We start from the raw sequence: 24,549 nt of genomic DNA on the forward strand, positions 1-24,549 counted from the left end.
ACAAACAATGTTAGTCTGTTCTTTTACCTGGTCTGTCATTATGTCCCTTGAATCCCACCAAACCCAGCACAAAGCTGTTACAAGTGGCTCTGCTGTGCTGTGGGGACCATGGCTTCAGTCCTTCCTTTACTGTGGTGAAAAGAGCCACAAAGCTCCTGCTCTCACAGTGCCCCTAAGACTGCTTGTCATCAACCTTTCTCAGGAGTCTGTCTCTGAGGAAGAAATGTTATCCAGGAAAACCAAGACTCCATAAATGCTCCAACAGGTCTGAACCACTTGTGAATAGCTCTGTAAAGCCAGGATAAAAAACAGGGATGTACCAATTGACAAAAGTGCTTTGTAAAGTTAATTAACAAGTATTTAGATCAGTAAGACTGATGAATCACGATTTTGTTAAGCAAAGGAAACTGGTACAGACACCGAGAAATCATTAGTTTTTACCTCCAACTTGGCCTCGTGTGTCATTTCTTATCTCACACAAAATTTTAGCAAGCTCTAACATTATAGTCAAACTAAAGATTTTTTCAAAAGCCACATTTTTAGCACCCTGTAATATCAGGTGATGAACAGTCATGCTCATTAACTTTTCATTGGGAAATGGGATTTTTATCAGTGCTGTAAAAACAAGCAAACAAAGCCCCAACTGTCTTCTATTAGACTGACAGTTACATTACTTCATTATACCTGCTAATCAGCAATTAGTTTAATGCCAACATAACCAGAATGAAATAATGGCTCCAGATGCTATGACAAAGGAAGTTTTCATTCCTGAAAAATGCATCTTTAGGAATAGCAGGAAGGGAAAGAGTCTTAGAGAAAATAACATTCTCTGCCAACATACAAACTGAAGAAATGATGCAACAGCAAATTCTTCATGTGCACAACAGCCTCAGTTAAAAATTAAGCAGTGCCTCAGGGATGTGTAATAGCTTTGCAGTCTATCAATGGAGGTGAACAGATAGGTGTAAAGACTATTCTAGACTTTATAAGAAAGATAAAACCTGTTTTTATACTTGAACAGCTTCATTTTTCAACCATCTTAAATGGTAAAGGACTGTTTTTCACCTTTTCTGGTGCCCGGAGTTCAGAAAGGTGCACTGAGTGCTAACACAGGCAAACCTCTCCGTGCTGAACAGAGGCTGTTTCTGTTCATCTGGATTTTTAAATATTGGTGGTGTAAAAATTTCCTAAAATTCTTTATGCTTCCAGCCAGTCCTCCTCTTTTATCTTTTCACCATCTTTTGGATTCCTAAAACAAAAGCAGAGCATGTTCATTAATGCATTCTTCTTCTTTGTCTCAAAGTGGGGAGTGAAGAGAATGAATGACAAAGCACATCAGCACCAACACCAATCTTTAAGGCTGCACACCAAGGTACCTTCAAGGTCGACCTCAGACATCAGTCTGAGAAACACATTATGAAGGGTATTACAGATATTGCTCCTGTTCACTTTTGATTACAATTCCATTCCCTAATTCTTTTTTGTTGTATTAATGCATGATTTTTTTTACTAATACCACCTATTTAAAAAATTCATTATCTAGCTTCTCTCTTCTTGGTATAACTTATTGAAGCACATACATTTTGGTATGAAGTGCCCAAAGACATTTGCCTGGGGCAACACTTCATAATACAGCAAAGCTCTGCCACTTCCCAAATCCAACACCAGAGCACATGGCAACTTCCCTGCCATTAAGGCTTGTTCTTTTTCTTTTCGTTTTTTTCTTTTTCCCCCCCAGCATTTCAGTGAACCCTTATGTTATTCCAGGTCACATACAAAAATCTATCTGCATCAATCTATCTGTACAGTACAAAACATCACAACTGTCACATAATTTAAAAACCACCACAGATGGTGGTCCTATGTGGTTGCTATTCTAAGTGTATGGGGTTTGCTAGTTGATTCACAGACATCAGGACTATGCAGGGGTTCTCTAAAACACAAGTCTAGATCAAAGAGGTTCTATCCCAGCACAAAAACACCCAACCCACAAAGCCAGAAGAATAAACAAAATCCCTGATCTTTTCCTGTTTAAGCTAATCAGACCAATTTATTATTTTCTTTCAACAATTGTTTTATCTCAGGTTTGAGCTAATTACTCATCCATTTCTAAAAGCATATAAAAGAAGAACAATCCAACAAGTACAAGTCACTCCATTTACTCACCAATCCATTTCCTTTCAACCTTTCAACCAGAGGAAACGTGCAAAACTCCTGGGTTAAGTGGCAGAACTTTCTGAATAATTACTAAAAAGAAAAGCTGTCCACACAGATCACTTTCAAAGGATAATTAAAAGAAAATAATAAATGAATAAATGTTGAAGTATTTATAGCACTAGACAGAGGGCCACAGGTGCCATAAAGCTGATGCCCAGAAAGACAGTTTCCAGGTTACATTTTAATTAAGAAAACATTCACATATATGTCAATGTTAAACGAAACTTTCCAAAATTTAATATCTTACATATTCCAAATCTAGTTTGCTAATATGCAACAGCACTATTATTATTTATTTAGCCTATCTCCTACTGCCTCACAAAGGCAAAACTGATTTTGGAAGTGAAGAGCTTGCATGATACACGGAAGACAGACTCCATGCATTCCTTCCATTAACAGACTTTTGAATGAAGCTTTTTTATGCCACCAACCCAATTCCCTGATCTCAGTGCCCCTACATACATTTAACTGCACGGATATGATCCATTTTCCTGCTCTAGTTCCATATTCTTTCATGTCCTCCTTCAGGGGAAAAAAAAATAATAAATGTTTAGTTATCAACTGGAAAATGTCCACAGGCATCTTAAAAAAAAAAAAAAAAAGACGCACAAACAAAAGAAAGAAGAAAGTCCCATTCAGTTTCTTCTTCTGGAGAACAGCTTTACATTCCTGAGAGTGAGTAACTGTTGGAACAAGACTGCCTCTAAACGTTGCAGGACTTGTCAGACGTTGTAATCAGGGGACTTTCCCTGTGGTTGTCGCAGTCGAATTTGTAAGGTAGAAAATGCTCCCACAGTCACATGAAAGAAGAGCTGCCACAAGTTGCGCAGTTCATACAGGTACATGTTGCACAAGCAAATTAACCCAAAAGTCAGGAAGGATTTGGCATTCCTCCAGCCTGTGTAGTATACAAACAGGTAACACTGTCAGGAAGAAAACAGACATCAGATTACCTCATGGAAAATAACTTCCACTCAAAAAACATAATCTGGTCATTTAAAAATTGCAAACCCAAAATAAGGGAAATTCTAAATCAAACATGTAAGAACCACATCAATTTAGCAGTCATGGAAGGCTGAAAAGCACTTGATATCGTGGAATCACAGAACCAGAGAATCACAGAATGTCTTGGGTTGGAAGGGACCTCTAAAGCTCATCTAGTCCCACCCCCCTACAACAAGCAGGGACATCTCCCACTAGAACAGATTGCTCAGAGCCCCATCAAGCCTGACCTTGGATGTCTCCAGGGATGGGGCCTCCACCACATATATATCAATGCAAGGTTACATTTGCTTCCATTAAACCGTCTTTGAGAATAATTATCTCATAATAATTGGTTACAACCTGCAATAATAAGTGGTTCACGACAAATGAAAGCGGGTGTTCTTGGCAATCTCTGTTCCATCCAAGCAATGGAGAAGGAACAAGAGTCAATGTTAAGTCTCCTTCAAGCAAAGCAATGGGAAGGACAGAAAATACCAAAAATACCAGGGCCCTGAAGCTGGGAATACTTAACCCAAGACAATCCCCTAGGTACCAACCCAATGTCCTGTTGGGATTAATCCACAGGATTAACTGGTGAATTGAAGAGATCCACATATATCCACTGTCCTTCTTCATGGATGCAAGATGGAGAGAAATAAACAACTCCACTGTAGTTCTACCACATTGTAAGGGTCAGTTCCTGCACACAGTGGTGTAAATGCCCACACTTTCCCACTCTGCCTTCTTCCTACCAGAACTGGAAATCTATTCGAGTATCTTGCCCCAGTCCCAAATATAGCTGTCCAGAGCTATTTTTGAGCACATTATTTTTACTTTTGCTATTATTAAAACTACTCCCTTGACTTCTACAAAAAAAATCATTTGGCCCCCTCTGGATTCTAGCCATTCCCATGTGATGAAGAAAGCCTTTGGAGCACTTAAATACAAATAACAACATCACTTGTTGTTACATTGTATTCCAAATCTGGTCATAGTGGACATATAACCAGTATCACACAAATTTCTTACCAGCATTCATAATCAGATTATCTAAGTGCCCCTGCTATTCTTCTTGGGCATTGGTTTTATCAGAGTCAAAGAAACTCCACTTAATTCTTTGTGGGTTTTTTTCATGTTCCTCAAAGAAGGGGCAAAAGCATTGCACACTCACACCTGAACAATGCAAATTATTGAGGTTACTTTATATTGTATCCATAACTAAACCACGTTCTTATAAAGTATGGATTTCCACTGTAACCATGGCTCAGGTACCAAAACTACTTGTGATTTCTGGACACCTAAGTATCCTCAAAGATCTGAGTACTGACACTATCAGTAAGATTTCTATATCCTTCCTCCAAAGCAAAGTAAAACTAGAGATAAGTAATCTGCATGTTTCAGAATCTAGATCAAATTCCTCTGAACTAGACTGGCCATTTTGAGCAGAGCAAATGCAACCTACTTGTGTTGACAGATTTACAGATCACATCTAAAAGAGCAATTACGTGGTACTAGTATCTCAGCAGTAGAGAATTCTGATATAATTTCCTAGTGCCAGCACCTCCACTGACAACATATGTTTAACTGCTTCCAAGATCAAAATAAAGAGCCAGAATATGCTTCATCAAATGATTAATAAACATGAAGGTTTAAAAAACAAAAGTACTATTTTAAAATGTCACTGCAACGTGATGTTGAGTGACTGTGAATTGTACCAAAGAACTGCTTTGAAGGCATTCTGGGGCTTATTTCTGCATTAGTCTACATTTGACATGCTGGAAGATTTGCCACTCACAAAACAAAAGCACCAGTCAGAAGAGCAAAACATTGTGGTTTCAACACCTTGCTATAACAAGTGCACTTTAAAAATTCCTAAGGCCTTTTTTAAAGCTATCAAAGGGAAGTGTTAACGTGGCAATAACTAAGCATGCTTTTATGTGGAAGGCTCCTCCGCACCTTCAGAGAAGATTTTTTAAACCTTACTATTATTTATTTATAATAAATATTACGAAATTACTGAAAACTCAGCTCCAGACACTTGGCACTTCAGGTACAACAAGGACAGTTGTTACTTTCGTAATTTTTCTTCTTCAGAAGAGACTAGAAACCACAGAGGAACACTAGACATGTCAGCTCCAGATAAACTGGAATAGGCATTTCTCTACTTCTTGGACATAGTATCAGAGCTCCTAATCATAGATATTTTATCCTGTTAACATTATAGCATTGCTGTTTTGTCAGTGCTGCGATACTCAGTTATAATTTTATAAGCAAAATAGTCCATAAAGCAGAAATAACTTCAGTTTACTTGAAAATGGCACTTCCAAGTGCACAAAAAAACCCCAAAAAATCCCAAATGTAAAACACTTGGAGCAATTAAAAATCAGTTTATATTTTAAAGTTGCTAAGAAAGTGCCCTCAAGCTTTGATGTCAATACAAAAATGATACCAAATACTGACAGCATAATCTTGAAATTAAAGGTTTTAGAGAGTACATGGTAGATGCTGACGGGCCATTCCCCTACAATGCTGCTACTTTTCTCCTTATACAGTCTAAAAATACCCAGATTGCATATTGCATGTGAAAATGTAAAGGAAACACTTATTTCACACAGAATCGTCACGGTTGGAGAAGACCTGTAAGATCACCAAGTCCAATCATCCACCCAGGATAGGAGAGGAACCACAAAACCACAACCACACGCCCCACAAAACTAACAACATAAAACCCCGAAATCCCCCCCATACCCACTAGAGCATGCCCTGAAGTGCCACGTATTTCTTGAATACCTCCCAAGACGGTAACGCCACCACCTCCCTGGGCAGCCTGTTTCGGTGCCTATTCTTCCTAATATCCAGTCTAAACCTCCCCTGGCACAACTTCAGGCCATTTCCTCTAGTCCAGTTTGATACATATAATAGATAAATGACTCTAGCCTTAACTGGCCACTCAATACATCCCACATATTACAACACTTCAAAAAGTAGCAGAGGATTTTCTTCAGGCTGTTTACTCTCACTTGTATTCTTGGTACTTAGAGCTAGGCTGTGAAGATGCTAATTTTGGTCCAAAGAGCTTCATTTCAAATGCAAAAAGCACTGACAGTGAAGCTCTTCAGTTTATGTGTTTATTGGTTCCTAATGATCATGCCCAAACTACATTCTTCATCATTGCACACTGAATGTTAGTGAGCATAAAACATTCTGCTCCGTTTATGTCTCATTTTTTGCCTGCACACCTAGTTTACAAACATTTTCTTGGAAACAAGAAACACACTGCTACATTGTTATTAACTGAACACAGGAATACAACATTATGGAAGCCCTGTGGGTGAAGGACAATGAAATGTGTTGTCATGCAACATATAGAATTAATCTCCCAAACTCATAAATGGGCAGAAGAGTATCAGAACCTGACTGCCAGCCCTCTTCAGTTCTCAAAAAGGACCAATCACATATCATACAAATCACACTAGAGGGTATGGAACAAAGAGCCTTGACAGATAATTTTTTAATATTAAGAAAAAGCCTACGTTCTGAGCTGCATGGATTCCTTAAAATAGATCTATTCAAGTCAGACAGTGGGAGAAAGATGTCTGTCCTTATGTCTCAATGCACAGACATGAACACTTTATAAAATATTAGGTTTCTAATTTGGTAGAGGAGGAAAGAATGCATTTTTCACACAAAGAATGGAGAAGCTCCACATTATCTGATATGGAACAGACTGTTGGCATGGAAAATTAACACCAATCTGAAAAATTATTTCAGGCAGAAGCTGATGAAAAGTCAACAAGTGGTAAAGGACACACGTTGTACTGTGACATTTTGCTAGAGACACAGAGAATGAAGGCTACAGGTAACCTGGACAAAATGCTGGCTAATAAAAGGCTGATATAAAAGAAAAATACTGAGATATTTTATTTTACAGTCTGACACTGTGCTGAACATTGGCAGATGAAAGCAGGTAGAAACTGCATACTCCACATGCAAAAGATTAGGTCACAAGAAGTGTACTAATAGCAGTTGAGAGTGACAGACGTAACAGTCACAGCTAAATGTAACAGCAGTGTCACTGAGTGACAAATGCCAATGGGCACCTGAACACCTTGCTACAAACTATATAGGAAAATCAAACACAGATGCAGAAATGGAAAACCTACAGACCTGAAATGCAACGTGAAATATCAGACAAGAAAAGGAAAACATGGTGGAAAGTGGCCAAAAGCTTTGAGAAGAAAAAAGATGCATAATAATGTACAAAGTGTTCTGGGGTGTGCCTAGGTATTACTATGTTTACTTCAAATCTTCCCACAGGAAAGCAGTAAGGTATTTGTTCACATTTTTAGATTTACTTGAAACTATTACTGTAAGGAAATTATGTAACCTCCATGCAACTTTAGAGATAAATTCTAAGCTCCAGACAGAAAAGTCTATCAAATCTCTGAATCAACTAACTGGAGAAAAATTCCAGCAAACAGAAGCTCTTTGCATTCATCCTCTCTAAGACAGTTTATGATTAATGAAATAACACAGAGCAGAAATTATTTTTATAATCACTCTATTCAAGTATCAGTGACATTTGAGAAAACATTATTATACTTATGCATGATTGAGTGATGTTTCCAAACCCTAGTGAATTATGGAAGCAGAAGAACATACCTGGTACAAGCAAGCTGCTGTTCCAAGAAAAAATGCAATAACGTAACTGAAATCTTCACCTTCATTCTATTAAAATAAAACAAAAAGGCATGTTTTACAGTGTTTCAGTGAAATCAGATCACAGAATCATACAATCATAGAAGGTTAAGGTTGGAAGGGACCTTAGAGATCTTAAGGTTATTCATTATTGTATGTTAAAATAGTCTCACATACAGATTTAAAGCAATTATTATCCTATGCTAAACCAAAGGAGTTAGCACTAATCATTGCTTACTTACATGTCTGAAAAAATCCAGTGATCTAGAATCTGACCAAAATGTTTACTCAAAACAGACAACTAATGCTGAGATTTTCAAAGGCCTTAAAGGCAGTCCAGCTCTAACACTGGACACTTACCTTTTCCAGATGCCTTTGAAAATTCACATTTAAACACTGGTAACTACCCTTAATACCAACTTCGTACAATCATGCCTTTCTCCAGCTTCACAAAATAGAAATGAGATAAAAGGAAAAGACACCAATTGGCCACCAGGGTGTGGTAAAATTCTACACTGAGATTCGAGCCAGCAGCTCTGCACTTATTGCAGTGAGCACAAACAAAAGCACATGAATTTATCAGAGAGAGATTATTGGAAAATTCCATTTTCTTGAAAGAAAAGATGGAGAAAATTACTTGCAAGTGATAGATCTTTTCACTATGTGTTTGAAATACAAACCAAAACAAACTCCTCACTACCTCAAGCAGGTAAAAGTTTCTATAGAACTGAGCAGAATAAATTCACATGCGCAGTCATTATTCTAACAAACATTTGCAACAATCAAAGATTTTCCCAGAAAAAAAAAATGGGGACCCATGCAAAGGTACTTCCTTGAAAGCCAATTTCATTTTGAGAAGGTGGTCCATTCGGAACTACAACTTGTTTCTGCGCAGAGTGGGTTCAGGGGGAAGCATTTTCATCTACAGTGTTAACTAGGGAAGTTTCTATGTCTGTATATAAAACTCACCTATTTGGTGCTTTAAACTCCTAAACTATATGCCAGCCCTTGTCTTAGTGTTTTTGTTGGAGTCCAGCTACAGTGTAACAGAGTTTTGCTAACACTCAAATAAAAACATTGATTTTTATAAAGGAAACACAAACGTGGAGAGAAGCTTTTGAATGACTTCTCATTTGGGATTATTTCTCCTTAAACCTTGGGGATTTTTCAATAACAAAGTAAATCAAGAGAAATTGTAATGGATTTTTATTGTGCCTCATTTGTCAGATACCATCTTATTACCTCCAGATGCAATAATATACAGAATAAAATTAATTGGCTGTCCTATCATCAGTTAAAGAGGTTCATCTGACACTGGGGTTCCTTTTTAAAAACCAGCCGTGGAAAGGTAATAAAACAAGTTCTAGAAACATTACAGTAGGTGGCAGAAATCTGTTCAGTACTATTTATAATACAGTGTACTTTAAATTAGTTCCTATTTATAAACTGAGAGAATTGTGTATAACAGTAAAATACAATTAGGGATAAAGATGAACGTTCACTATTTCATTCTAGGTTTTTCTTTAAAACACAATCCAAATCAACTCAAAAGAATGACCTAGCAGAGAATACTTCATTAACCCTGTTCATCTACTCATTAGTGTTCAGCAAATGCTAAGACATCAAAAAAATCACTGCTTTAATTCTTTACATATATCAATAATTATGTAAGACACCTGGAATACAGGTCATCTTCTTTCCCTTACTTCCCTAAAAAATCCATTAGGCATCAAAAGTATGAAGTCCAGTTATGAAGTCCAGATAGATATTTGAATAAAAATATTATGTATTAGCCAAGTAGGAGTATTCTCTTTTCCTTTCAGAAAACTTCCATGGGGTTGTTAGTTTCTACCTCCATCACCACAACAGCAAAGCCATTTAATGCTAAATGAGTCTTTTTTTTATTCTGCTAACACACATGAACTTTCTGAGCCTGCTTGCAAGCACTACCAGCATATTCATTTGAATTGCTTGAAATCATTAACCCACTATTATCCTCATTGTAGCAACGAAGATACAGCTAGCACAAGAAAGGCTACAGGGAGGGTCAGACCAGAGAGTTCACATAAACAAATACATATTGAGGAGGTTGTCTGGGGGGGGAGATGTTGCTGTTTTGGGGTCGGTGGGATGTTTCGAAGAAATCACTTGACAGTATTCCTTACAATGCTCTTTTCAGCACACAGGAGTAATAAGTAACCTACTTATAAAGGTTTAGTCAAAACAAACAAAAATTAATAAAGGGTTTCTAAGGAACAACTTTATAAAACCTGTTTAAAGATCTCTGCTCTGTGGACCTTTCAAAAAAAAAAAAAGCCAGATTTTCAAGGCTGTTCGTCCTTTTTATAAAGTGTTTTTAAATAACATCTATTAAAATTAAACATCTCATATCCTGCCATAAATTTAGAAAACAGAACATTATGTTCATATCCTCACTGCTATCAAGGTACCTCGTGAAGGAGTCAGCCACCCACCTTCTACTGCTTTTGAAACCCACAGCCTCAAGGAATGATATATCACACTCAGGAAGCATGCAAGGATCACAAACAATATTGTTTCCTAAACAGAGGTCTGACTTCACAAACAATACTTCTGAAAATAAAACTGGCAAGATTTCATTTCTGTAACAAGCATCTTCTAAGGTTATATTATGATTGGTATGATGTATAACTCCCAGACTCAAATAAACATGTACAATACCTGGAGAAGACTTTCTATAGCATGAAAGCCACGAATTAAATTCAAAGCCCCACAGAGCAGACTGAGTACAAATGAGACAATCCCTGGCAGAGTCACAGCTTCTAGTCGCTGATGAGGAGCTGCAAAACAAAAGGTCAAAAGAAGATACCAAAGGTCAAAGCAACGTCTTTAGAAATTTAGTAAAATAGTCTCATTCTTCAGTGGCTTCTAGCTCAAGAAGACAACACTGAAGCAAACCACAAAATGTCATTTTTTTTTCTGAAAAGGAGAAACATTTTAAATATTTCAGCACAAGGTTTAACAAAAACTACACCTGCCTTCAATTCACATTCATAATTGTCTTATTATACTCAGTCTTTAACTCAATACATTCAGTTAATTCAGTGTGGTCCTGAAAGCTGCTCAAACACACTGGGAAATCGATGGCAAATGATGTATTTGCTAGTGAAATTTGTCTACAATTGGTAGCCAGCTAATAAGTCACATACTTAAGAGCTCCTCTTGCTACCTCCACTCTTCTTAAACACTATTGCATTAGCAGAGTCATTGAGACTGATTTAACTTGCTTGCTGAGCAGAATGCTATGAGGCAAAGCTATTACAGTCCCCTACCTTAAAAAATACAGCCAGTGAGTGCTATCAAAGACACAAAGAAAAAGACAGCTCTGAAACTAAGCTAGTATCTATCTTAAAACCTTACACAGCCCTTCCTTTCCATGCACACCCACTATTTTGGGCCTCATTAGGGTCACGGGCATATAACAGTTGTGTATGTTCCTCAGTAGTGTCCCTTTCCATAATTAATAACAGAAAGCAAGTATGAAAAAACAATGCAAAACCCTTACAGTCTAGGCAACACTGGGAAAACAACAGGACTACTGAGCCATACTTAAATCATTCTGTACAAATCAGCGAAGTGTAAAGATGTGAACAATATGGTTAATGAACTGTAACATTAATAGAAAGAAGGGTGTCACTCCTGGTTGTTTGCATTGCACAGATCCAGGAAAGAAAGCTTTCCAAACAATTATCAAGCTACAGAACCTAAAGGAAAAATTACAAAAGCTATTTCACACTGATAAGCAGACAGGGCTGTCTAATTACAAGTGTGTTATAACTCAAAAATAAAACACAAAATTAGTTCAGTTAGTGCATTTGTGCTGAATTTAATAGCACAATTAGTATTTTTTATTCTTTTTTAAACAAAAGCATAGCCCATGTTAACTTTCAGAGCTTACTGCTTTTCTAACCACAGTTCGTATTTGTGGAATACTACCAGCAATCACTCAGTTCAGGTTAGAGGTGCTATTTGCATTCCAAACAATTCTCATACTGGTTGGTTTGGTCTGGGTTTTTTTTAAAACCATCTCATCTAGAGAGTGGCAAAAAGCTGAAGGTATGTGTGACTGCATTTAGGCACAAGTCATTGCATTTCATTAACTGGTGGATAAAATTAGTTCACTGCTCTCCGTTGCACAGCTCTCCAGAAAAATCTTTTTCCCCATATAACTGGGTAACTGTAAAACATTATGTGTTAAAATGGTATTTAAAACACCTCTTTAAGAACCATGGGGGGAAAAGCAGAGAGTCTCATCAGCTAAATCAAGACAGTCTATGAAGGATCATAAAATAGAAACTTTTCACTCTTACTAAAATATGCAATAAAATCCAAAAACTTTAAAGGACACAGCATACTGCTACTTTTGTCATTAAGCTCCTCAGGTCTTCATAAATCAACAACAGTCAAAATGCAATACCAAAAATTCTCTAAAACAAGCTAAGGCTCAAATGAAGCTCAAACATTGAACTGAAAAGTTGCAATTCAAATACCAAAAAAAAAAAAAAAAATCAGGAAAAGTTGCACAATGTTAAAAACTGCACTACTTGTAAGGATGCTTATTTAAAAATAAAAAGTAAGTAGATCTAGTACACCGTCAGGCAAAATTTAACTTTTATTTGAGAACTGTCTTTTGGTTGAGAAAAAGCTCAGAAAAGAGTAGATTTATCTTAACCAAATAAATACCTAAAGCATCACACACAAGCATGCTGTCACGGTATTTCTAATGCCTGTCAACACCTACACTCACTTTTAAACCAAAATTCTATCCCTCATCTGCACACTTCTGCTTCTCATACTCTAATAATTACCCCTGCTCCTCTTTACACTCCACAACTTTTGCTAAAGCTGGTATTTTGCTATGGAGCTGCTATTTTCAATTAATGCAAGAGGCCTAGACACTAGACCTTGGGTACACATTGAATTGCAAGTACAAGCAAGTTAGCAGACAAAATTCATCAGCACAGCCAAAAGTAACAAATTTTGCTATTGTGTAATAAACCAAGATTTGCATCTACCTAACTCCCTACCTCTGCATGCTGTCCAACTGGATTTAACATACTTAATTCACTTATAGCAAGTCATATTTTCAACAGGACAGCATATTCAGGAAATTACACTGGGCAAACTGTATCTTTTTGTGCAAATCATGATTCTATGGGAGAATTTGTCCTTAGAGCAAAGGAGAAACTTTGAAGTCTAGTCAACTGACTGGGTAGCAAACATCCAGAGAAAGTTCTTCTCAAGGGTAGAGAGAAGGAATGAATGCAAAGAATTAACAGAACTATCAGCAGACATGCTAAAAGACACTGTTACTCAATAGCATCTAAAATGTGAGGAGCTGAAGAAGGAGCAAAATGCAAACCTCTCATAATGTACAGCCCTTTGATGGTGAGTTTCTACAGCAATTCAAGGAAGTGGATAACTGAACAGAGAGATCTATGGAATTCAGAAGAAGTTAAAAGTAACTGAAAGAGGGAAAAATAACAGAAGAAAGTCAAAACAGAATGAAAAGAAGACACCAGAATGAAAAGACAACAGAATGAAAAGAAGACAACAGAACTGCTTCTGTAAGACAAGTTGCAGACAGGTAGGAGAAAAAACTCTGGAAAATCATCTGCCAATTATTGTTTAATTTTACTTTATAAAAAGAAAGTGGTCCTTATGCATTTTAATTTAGGCCCACATGATCTTACGACAACTCATGTCCCACTATATGCACAACTTTAAAAATACAGCCAATTTTGACACAGGCAGAATTTCCTCATGCTAATTGTTTTCTCTTTCCCACTGCAGGTAGTTTGAATACAGACAATTTTCAGAGTTAACCAGCACCACCATAACCTTTTCCACAAGCCAGGATTGCACTGGAACATTAAAAAAGTAAGAACAAGATCAACACCAAAACTAGTCAAAGAATGGTATCATAGCATATACCTTTAAAAACAGGATGCACATAAAAGCAGTAGATTAATAAGTTACATGTGGTGCCGTTTAAAAGAGTCCACTTGTCTAAACAGTTTAAGTATCTTCACACATTTCCTTTACTAATTTTCCAGAATCTCTCTCTAAAACTGTTAAATTGCAAATACTGAGATGGCAAGCTATTTCTACCCTGTCTCACAGCATCTAAAAATCTCAGGATCAGGGCCTCAACAGTAGAAACAAGATGTCATGCCTATTTTATTTGTTCTTCATTTGCAGCAGAAAGTAGTTTTCAGTCTTCTAAAGGAAACTTCTCAAGTAAGTAATCAGGATAATACTCTGGCAAAGAGATCCTATTAAAATATAGATAATTGCACAAAATTAAGCTGATCTCTTGTATTACAGAACTTTAGGGAATGTTTAGCTTTACGATTGCAGTTTTCACCCTGAGGCACTGTAAAGTGTATGTCAGCCCAGGATAACTAGCAATACAGACTCATTTCTCTCTCATAGTGTCTTGGGAAGATAGGCACTTTGAGCAGAGGATGAAACAGACATCTAAGCTGAAACACATGTGATCATGTCAGCTTTATGCTTTAAAAACATCAGCGAAAAAAGCTTTTTTTAAAGAAAAAAAATATAATAGACTTATTCTACTGTCCTACATCTGTGCATTTAAGGATTGAAAAACAAAAGTCTGAAACTTACCTGCAGATATCTTACCAGTACCCTTATATTCTGTCCCAGATAAATGTGCAAATCCATTAGCTGAACCAAGCTCTGACACGGAAATTTGATAAGGTGGTCTCAGTTTGATTTCTGTCTGCATGTCAGCCAGATTCATCTTTGTTGACAAAGACCGTGTGTTGTTGTACCTCTGTTTGGTCCTCTGAATGAAATTATCTGTGTAAAATAAAGAGATACATCCTTATGGATTGCTGATAATTAAATAATCCAAGACCACACAGCTTTATGTACTGCACACTTCACAAATTCAAATATATTGTCTGAAATGCTTGCATTTACCTTGTAATTTCTAATACTATTTCTGTTTTGTAACTAAAGTATCATGGGCTCTTTAATTCTGCAGTAAAAAAATTAAGCTCTAGAAATCTAATTACTTAATAACTCTGAACAAAATAATGACTTTTGACTGCATGAGACTGAATGCATTGCTAATGCAATGGATTTACTGCACTTATTCCAGCTTTTCCATTAGTTTAGTAAATATCCCCCTAAAAAATTAACTTCTGCGTTCAAGTATAAACTTACTTTAGTATGAAATATGCCTGCAAAATATTCAGGCAGAAAACACAAATACCATGTTATACAGATAGAAAGACTGTAATAGAGCTACATTCTGACTTAGTAACTAGTAAAACAAAGAAGGTGTAGGGAAAAAAACAAACAAAACCAAACAAAAAACAGTGTTCATAGAAATCTTCATAAGGAAGACAAAGCTACACAATTGTTAAAAATGGACTGAGTGAATTATAGACAGGAATTAACCAACTGAAGTATTTCTCCCCATATTTCTAAAACTGCAGCTCTTTTTGTTCTAATGTGTTTTACAAGAATATTTAAAATAATGGCTAACCATCTAGTATTAAAGTGACAGAATTAATGGAATCCGTAACAGCTGTTATCTGGTATATGTGAGATTAGTTGTATTTGGAGCTTGCATGACAGAAGATGAAATGCTTCACTATATCATAAAACAATTTAACATCTCTCCCCTTTCATGTAGTGAACAAAAATTACAGCATAGCTAAGAGCAAATATGGAATTGTAGTCTTTTACTTCAGAAATTTATGACTCAGTGCCTTCACAGGTTAAGTATTTCAACAAGTATGAAGTCAAGCAACTCCTAGTATTAACTAGAAGATGAACTCCAGACTTGGACACATTAACCCAAAACCTACTGGAGTGAACAGAAAGATTGTAAACAAGTTTGGGTAAAACTCTAGCAGCCTGATTTAATGCCCACAGAAATATTTCTTCATTGACTCTAATGGGAGTTAAATCAGACTCTAAATCCACCTGAAATAGAGCTATAAACTGCCTCGGACATTTTTGTTTTATGTGCATTAACCTGCACATCTATTTCAATACTCATTTGTCTCAGTGTGAGAACAAAGGAAGGAAAAGTGAGATCCTTACCAAACTCTATAAAACAGTACGGTCTGACAGCAGTGTTTGTCTTCATCATATTGTAGGTAGTGATGAATTCTTTCTGAACCTCATCCAGGAAGCAAAAAGACAGGACACTGGGATAATTTTCAGTGCACAGCATCATATAGCTTACTCCCAGAGAACTGATAAAGCTGTAATTGAGACAATAAATTAAAAATTTCCAATTTAAATCCAGGTAATTCACTGCTTCACTAGTCTGATCTCATATTTTATAATCAGAAATGCTAAAACTGCCCTGGGGTAAAAAAGGAATTAATGCTCACTGAAAAGCCCAATGGTATTCTAGAAGAAAAACTATTTACTTTTAGGCAGTGTTTTACTTTAACACCACATTGCACTATCATTTGAGAGGCTGTGTTACACATGTGTTTTATAAATATATATATATATGTGTGTGTAAGATGTGTGGAACATGGAACCTAAAATACCACAAAGCTTCTGGGGTACAGAAACAGCAGGCTTGCCTCACTGCTTTCTGTTCATCTCAAATGTGGAATACGTGCTATGGTGAATCCCAGAAATGCAAAAAACTTCTCTCTGGCATGAAGGGGGGGTCAGTTGGGTCTTTCTAAACTGAGGAAATAAAACTGTTTTATAGACCAAGGGATTCCTCATTCTCCAAAGATAGCTGCAAGGATGACCAGAGATGGCAAATACGAAATTAGAAAGGTATCGTTTTCAATATGCATATCCCTATGGCATTTAGGCACTTCATTAAGTAGAGATCACACCCTCCTGACATTTTAATTCTTCAAAACACTGGTAAATAAATTACAGTAGTAAACATAATGAAAGACAAAAGTAATATATTATTTTGACTGAGCCTTATGTCTCATTCTGAAAAGTTTCTTTTAAGCTGGTAAGTTCACAAGCTAACTACACCTGAGGTTAAGAGGAAAAAAAAAAGACTGGAAAAATTTAGTCTCTGCTGGCCCTAATAGTAAGGAATGCTGGAAACTCATACTTCTAAAAGTTGTGTAGACTTAAAAGAGAAGATAAATGAACGTTATTTGAACTTACTTTATGTTATACTGCCCAGTTTTCAGCGTACATCTATCAGGAAGCTGAGAAAGTTTCTTTGAGAGCATTTTAAAATATTTTCTACATTCTTGCATTCCCGTGCTCTGATCATAGTCAGTAGATGCAGACAGTGGGAGTCCATCCCTCACACGGACCACAGAGGCAGATAAAATCATAGACATTGCCAACAGAGCTAACAGCCACCTACAACAAAACACAAATCAGGAGGAATCAGAATTAAGGTGAAAGCAAAAACCATGGAGTCAACTGTGATTAACCAAATTTCCCAAGCTGTATACTGTGCTCAGGCTTCAAATGGGGCACAGGGAGGATTTTCAACTGTAAGTCAGATTAGAGTCCTAACTCAATGGGACCTATTGCCCTACATGAACCACAAAGCAGCAGCACATCTAATGTCAACGTTTTCAAATACTTTTATCTGAACTGCCACAAATCCTCGCCTAGAGATACCTGTGGAGACTGAAACACTTTTACTTAGCCTTGGCACTTTCACCCTTCAAGCTGTGAGTCTTCTTATTTAGAAACAACAATTATAGTCTATACAAACAAGAACATATACTGTAGAGATATGCCAGATGGAAAAGTGATCCAGGTCTTGATTAAGCAATGGTATTAATGTGCTTTCATGAAACTGTGCTGCCAGGTACATGGTGAAGTACCCTGACAAACAGAGATTTACACAACTTACTATCAAATATGAAATCAAGGAATCAGGACAGCAAAAAATTTAATCCACCACTTCCAGCTTGCAACAGAAAATCTTAAATATTAAATGTGTTTTTTCTTATCTGGGTCTCCATTTTCTTTAGACCTGAAAAATGTGTCTATCTGTATTACATGAATCCCAAGCAGGCTGAAATAGTGCTTGCAAAGCCTACATGCTTTTACTGTATTTAATTTTCAAAGCATATTAATTAAAGCTTTGTGGAATACAGTCACTTTCAAAAGTTGTGTATTTAAACATTTCTTCATCAAAAGGAGAAAAATTATAGCAGGCAGTTAACAGTATAAACATATAGCCTGCAGACAGTCTTCAAGACTGAGGACACATTTTTAAAGCCCTCAAGTTCTTCAAACCTTATGTTAAATCAAAACATTTAAAAGTTTGGCAAGACAGGCATTAAAAGAAGGATTACTGATCTACTAAGCATCACTACACACGTTTGTCCTCATCCAAGTGGGCGAACTGCTAGAATTTATATGAAGCCAAAAGCAAACACTTCCTCAACTCTTAACACTGCTCTGCTGACTCCTATCATATACTACACCTATCACTTAAGAGATTATGAAGAAAATAGATTTTTGCCTCCCTCAGACGATGCTACTGAAGTTCCATACAGTCACAAACCGCAAAAGAAAACAGATTTCTGAATACAGCTGAAATATGCTTTTGTCTGCAATATTGACATGTTTACAGCACCTTTCAAACTATGACATTAAAGGGTACTTTACAAGCCTTAGCAACTGAAGGACTGCATTTTGAAAAGTCAAGAATCCAGATTTTCCCAAAATAGTACTGTCTCTTCACAAAAGTGAGGAAGTAGCTATTTTTCCCTGAACCCTCACCTCCCCTACTTCCCACTACCCAAAGGCTGTATTACTCATCAGGATACTTACTGAATAATAATCAACATTCATGTTTTTCAAGTGTATTTAATACTCAGAGAGAAAGAGGCATATAATAATGAAAACACTGAATATGTGCTGTAATTTTCAGTTTAAGACATTCAGCTTCATCAGCAAACTTCAACCTGCTTTGATTTGCATCAGATTAGATAAACAAATTCCAAATTAATACTCTTCTGATTTTACTTGTATAGCACACCAGACTTCCACCAAAGTCATAACACCAGAAGCCACTCTTGTCTGTAGTCTGCTGAAGACCTCTGGGCTTTTAGCAGGTATGCTTGCTATTTCAGCACTTCACTACATGATTCCCTAATGTAGAAAGTGCTTCAATCAGCTGGACACAAAAACAGAAAACAAAACCAAGTGAAGCCTTCTAGAATTAAGCCTGTTCTAGAAACTTTTAACTATCTCTATTTGAGCTCACGCATGTGCTCCCAGCAGGACAATTCGCACGGAATGCACAGGGCACCTGTTTTCTTAACTATGCTGATAACCATGTACCAATGTCAGCAGCTCAAGAGCATGACAACAATGCAGAGGAGCTTTAAATTGTAACAGTTCTCTGACAATAAGCACTTCTACTTCTTGGAACTCAATCGTTAAAGGGGATTCTGGGAGCTGTACCAATATAAACATAAGAACAATGATGTGATAGCTGAGTTTAAAATTCCCCTCATTAACTTACTTGCACAAAATGTAATTCCCTGGATCTGCATTTCCTCTGATGAAAGATATAACTTCATTAGCACTTAATGTACAGAAAGGAACACAGCTCCATGTCCTGTTTTAGGAAAAGGTAATGAATTGGACAGCACTGCAGGAGAAACTCAGAATCCTGTAGCCAGCTCTCAGAAGGAAAAATACTGTTCTGTTGACTTTTTAGTTGATCTCGATGCTTAAAGTTCATGTTGAGCTATCTGATGGGACAAGAACAAACACAAAAAAGTTAATAAATGTACTTACTGGCTAATGATATTCTTAAGCTCTTTTTGTTAGGGTATACCTACTGGAATGGCCAAAAAATATCCCATGGTGATTTCTCAAGAGGTAATGAAACAAAAAGAACACTAGAATAACAGAAATATTAAACTGTCTCTGTGTTCTTTAAGTGAAGTTCAGGAATTCCTATCACTTCAATCATTTGAGATGGGAAAATATGTACTTGTCTGCATAGTACATGAGTAACTCAGAGTAACATAACCTTTGACTCTGAATCCCATAATTTCTCTCATACATTAAGTTTCAACAATCTATAATCTCCTCTGATCAGAAACCTGAACACTTCAGGAACATAATACAGTACAACCACAACTGTATTGCCAAGGCATAAAATTTTCAATATTCAATCTAACAATAGTTCCTTTACTCCAACCTGATCTAGCAGGAGGTGTCCCTGTCCATGCAGGGGGGTTGGAACCAGATGATCTTTAAGGTCCTTTCCAACCCAAACCATTCCATGATTCTATGATTCTAAAACTAACAAAAAATAATACAGATATCACTGACAACAGCATGTATCCATGGACAATGAGCAAAGAAAAGGATAAAGATCTCTCTAGAGGTATTCTTTCAATGTTTATGTCTATTCTATATGTAAATAAATATTTGCATAAATCTAGAAAAAAAACATGGTTACTTTCTTTCTTCAAGATCTCTACTTATATGTAGGAAAAATAGGCTAACAGAAGATAGGCCTCCACTAAAACCTGCCAGTTCTCTTAATGTACTCTGAAATCACACAAGTTAAAAACTGTGTTTAGATGTACAGGCTTAAGACTGCCAGTCAGCCAGGTTTTGTTACCAGCATCTGAAAAATCCATCCAATTAAAATATGTATTTTTTTCCTCAGCTTCCTACCAGTGGAATCAGAAAGCTATCTAAAAAGTTAAGCTAATGGAAGAAAACCACCTTGGCTGAAAGATGACACGTATGCAATGTGCTATGTGCAATACTTAAACTGTAACAGAACTTTAAGCCTTACTTGAAAACATATTAATATGGGAAAAAAGTTTACTAAATCATCAAAATGAAATAGGTACTTCATGTAGGTCTCAAAACTGTAAGACTCTACAGAAGGAGCCAAGTGGCAAATTTCATATAAACTTATACAGGTAGAGACTGAAGAAAGAACACTAAAGATATAGTGGGTTTAGATCTATTTTAAAATGTCTTTTTAAAACACCTATTTAAAACTGCAAAAAGTAATTCACCATACCATTACAAATTTCATAGGTTTTCCTCCAAAGATTTGACATCTATCAAACACCTGAAGATGACAGAAGACTGCACTTCCACTATGAAAAGTCTATAAATCCATTACAGGTAGCCAGAAATGAACACTGGGGTCACTGTCTCGTTCTGTGCCAGAACTGAGGAGTATTAAACCCAACCAGCAGGTGTTAGGCTCATGGATTCCAGAGATGGTTCTTCCCAAAACATGGTTAACAAGTGGAACTCCTCATCACAGGATGTTGTCAATGCTAATGCAGTACACAAATTCAAGAGGCAAGTGGAAAAGTTTACAGAAAAACTCCAAGGGCTGTTAAAGCTAAAACACTATCCTTTGCTCAGGGAGACTCTGACCCCCAAACAAGAACCCACAGGGAGGGTACACCATGACGCACCACTCCATGCTTCCATGAGTCTTACGTTTCCCTGCATGCACCTACTCCTGGTCCATCTTTATTCATTTCCCCTTAGACGACACTTTACAGCCCTCCCTGCAAAGGAGGGCTGGGAGAACTCATGGAAAAGAGGAACATGGAGAAAGTTGGCCACAGACAGGGAAGAGTCAACTGAAATGGTCATTCCTCTATTACTCCACTCTTCCAAAAACTGTCCGATCTACCACAAACGTGTCACCCTCCACTGCTTTCACATATAGGAATTTTCATATATCGCTTCAGTTTCAGTTCCTCCCTCGAGGGGAAAATCTGAGGTGATGGAAACCAAAGCCTGTTTCACTCTACATACTTGTTTTCAAGAGAGATTCAATTATCACTTTGTTTATTTGTGTGTTGTGACAGTATTTGATACCAAGACAGAATCTAGAAGAGTCCCAGGCAGTGGTATATGTTCCAGTCTTCTGTAATGAATTGGTCTTTCAACTCATGATCTGACAGTAGTTGTTTTGTATGTGGCATCTTCTCATAACTTTTTTTACCAGCAAGTGTTTGGAAGTGACCTGTGAATACAGTCTGCTCAGGATACTTCCATTTTTAAAAAACAATCCAGTTTCACAGAAACTAGGAGATTCCAAGTAGATCTCACACAAAGCCTACCCTCTAGCACCTGCTGGCCTTCAGCAACAACCTAAGCTATTTCTTGCCAGAATGTCAGCCTCTCATGATAACCTCCCATAAAATACAACGCTGGGAAGCGGTTTCAAGCTGCACACCTGCCTGACCCAGAATTAGCATGCTGCCACTTACTCCAAGAGTACAAAGAGCGCTGGACAATTCATTGCCCCCATGTTTGAGGGTTGTGATAGCTGCATTTTGCAGGCAAGAGTCTTAATGTTTCCACTCTGCAGCATACTTCAGAAATCTGCGTTACGAACTAAAGCACTAGAGAAGGACACAACAAATAAAGCCACTTCGATATCATCAGGTATGATCAGACAAGGAAATAATCCAAGACCACTAGCCCGTATCATCCTTCCCACAAAACAGAGAGAAAACACACCCTGGAAATCGAATCAAGATTCTGAAAGACTAAGGAATGGAACCAGCTGAATCCCAAAGTTCGGAAACTGGACGGTTCCATCCAGCACCTGCTTCTGGGGCTGCTTCCACAGGATCCTTTGCAGCATTTGCAAGGGCAGCTGGAGCAGGCAGAGATAACGTGCCTGCCAACTCACACGGGCTCACGCTGCCTCAGGCTGCAAAGCTTCACCCAAAACCGCCGGTGCCCACACACCCAGCCAGGAGAACGACCAGCCCCTGCTGCCACGGCTGCTGCCACGGCTGCTGCAAAGGCAGCTCTGGACAGGCCTGGGCTGCCACGCACGGCCCCCGGCCCGCCCGCTCTCCCGCCTGACGGCGGATGGACATACCCAAGCGACCCGACGGCTCCAGCGGCCGGACCCACGCCCCCGGGAGGGCGGCGGCCCGGAAGGCGGCGGTACCGGTGGCAAGTCGCTCCGCTCCGCAGCGCCAGCCCCGCACCGGGAGCCCCGCGCTGCGGCCCTGGAGCCGAACGGGTTCGGGGACCCCGGCCCGGGGGCCCGGGCAGGCGCGGGGCCTGCGGCGGCGGCGGCGGCGGCAGCCCCGGCGGGCGGGCCCCGAGCGCGCGCGGGCCGCGTCGCCCGGCAACGGCGCGGGAGGAGGGGCGCGCGCTGCCCGGCTCACCGGCGCGAGGCGGCGGCGGCAACGGCGAGGGCGCGCGGCGGGCCCCCGGCGCCAGGCATTGTGGGTACTGTCCACGTCTGCCCCGGCGGGGGAGCGCCCCTCACGTGACGCGGATGCGGGCACGGCATTGGCCCGCGGGCGGGGCGGGGCGTCGCTATGGCGACAGGCGGGGCCGGGCCTGGCGGCGGGGCCTCTCCCGGCCTCCCTCCCCGCTCCCGCCGCGCTCCTGCCGACTCAGCCTCCTGTGCCCCGGCCTGTGCCCGCAGCCCGGTCGGATGGGGGGCTGGGTGAAGTTTCCGGGCGCCGGTCAAAGGGGCGGGATGACCCGGCCCCGCAAGCCCGCAGGGTGCCAGGCGGGAGGCAGCCTGGCTAGTTCTCTGCTTCACACGTCCCGGGCAGCCCTGCCTTGGCCTCCTTCGCAGGGGAACTGATGTTTAGGAGTTGTGCGCTTTGGGATCTCCTGCGGAATAACTTCTCACTGTACTTGGCCGGTTTCCCCCCGGTTTAATAGAAGCGTAGAGAACCTGGCATGTGCCTGGTGTATTTAACTAACAAGATGTGTGCTTGGTGTTTTCTGACGGGGAAGCAAACGTAGCTGCCAACAGGGAGAATTTACAACGGTGACGTAGTTGTCACCAGAAAAAGTGCACGGAGCTGACACCAGCTGCTGGACTAATGTCACTCATCTCCAGACAAGTCAACCAGGCATGTTTCAACAACAAATAACAATACAAAACCAAAAGCTGGCAAATCTGATTACTAATCCCAAAGTGAGGTTCCAATTTTAAAACATTTGTTATGGATACATGAATTATCTTCTTCATGTATTGCTCCTCGATTTTACTGTTTTCCTAACACATCACACAGTTTTAGTCCATTGGCTCAAATGACAAACAAAAGCAGCTTATTTCCTCACTAAGGCTTTTTAATTTCTTCTTCCATCTGTTACTCCTTAACTATCCAACTGCTTGGCTGGAGCGTTGGCATCAAGGTCATACACCTCACACTCTGGACTTTCGAGCTCTGCTGAGCTTCACAAATCAGGAGGGCAGCACCAAAGCTCATCAACACCCTCCAGCCTCACATCTGCCTTCTCTAAGCAGCGTGATCTGTTTTAAATGGACACCTACAGAGACCCCAGATACCAGTGGGGTATCACTCCCTGCCCCTGAGACAATGTTTGTGAGTGTCAGTGATCCAGGTGTAGTGAAATGATCTCTTGAATCTTAAAACCAGGTGTAAGTTGCTGTTTCTGGAGATTAGTGTTGCCCTTTCAGCTTGCAGGCTCCCTCCTCCGTGCTTCCAGCAAAGCTGGGCCACGCTGAGGAATCAAGTTCTCTGTGTCAAACGAGGCTGCAACAAAGGGTACAAGGTTAACTAGGACCATAGAGTTGAGTAACAGAGGTGAAAGGCAGGCTGGCAAAAAGAGAAAAATTGTTTTCAGAGCGGACTCAAAATGAGCCAGGAAGGTGGTGAG

General features: G+C 39.0%; 1 protein-coding gene across 2 annotated transcripts; it reads right to left on the reverse strand.

The window, feature by feature from the left end:
• Positions 1 to 2,030: 2,030 nt before the first annotated feature.
• SEC22A (SEC22 homolog A, vesicle trafficking protein) lies at positions 2,031 to 23,109 on the reverse strand. 2 transcript variants are annotated; one of them, XM_051623585.1, is made up of 8 exons: positions 23,073 to 23,109; positions 19,409 to 19,640; positions 17,074 to 17,277; positions 16,021 to 16,184; positions 14,569 to 14,763; positions 10,600 to 10,718; positions 7,864 to 7,929; positions 2,031 to 3,140 (listed from the first exon to the last, which is right to left on the reverse strand). In XM_051623585.1, exons 3-8 carry the CDS (start codon positions 17,253 to 17,255, stop codon positions 2,940 to 2,942), a joined length of 927 nt encoding a protein of 308 aa, XP_051479545.1. In that variant the 5' UTR covers positions 17,256 to 17,277; positions 19,409 to 19,640; positions 23,073 to 23,109; the 3' UTR covers positions 2,031 to 2,939. The 2 variants fall into 2 exon arrangements, with proteins under 2 accessions (XP_051479545.1, XP_051479544.1); XM_051623584.1 differs by lacking the exon at positions 23,073 to 23,109 and adding an exon at positions 22,778 to 23,065.
• Positions 23,110 to 24,549: the final 1,440 nt, after the last annotated feature.

Source organism: Apus apus, chromosome 6 (genome assembly GCF_020740795.1).
Source record: "Apus apus isolate bApuApu2 chromosome 6, bApuApu2.pri.cur, whole genome shotgun sequence".
Lineage (NCBI taxonomy): Eukaryota > Metazoa > Chordata > Aves > Apodiformes > Apodidae > Apus > Apus apus.

Excerpts from the sequence above, each read along its gene's own strand:
- SEC22A (XM_051623585.1), bottom strand. The coding sequence starts at position 17,255 with ATGTCTATGATTTTATCTGCCTCTGTGGTCCGTGTGAGGGATGGACTC. Across the intron at positions 16,185-17,073 it reads ACTGGGCAGTATAACATAAA|CTTTATCAGTTCTCTGGGAG; the intron begins GTAAGTTCAAAT and ends TCTCAATTACAG. Across the intron at positions 3,141-7,863 it reads CAGCAGCTTGCTTGTACCAG|TGTTACCTGTTTGTATACTA; the intron begins GTATGTTCTTCT and ends TCTTCCTGACAG.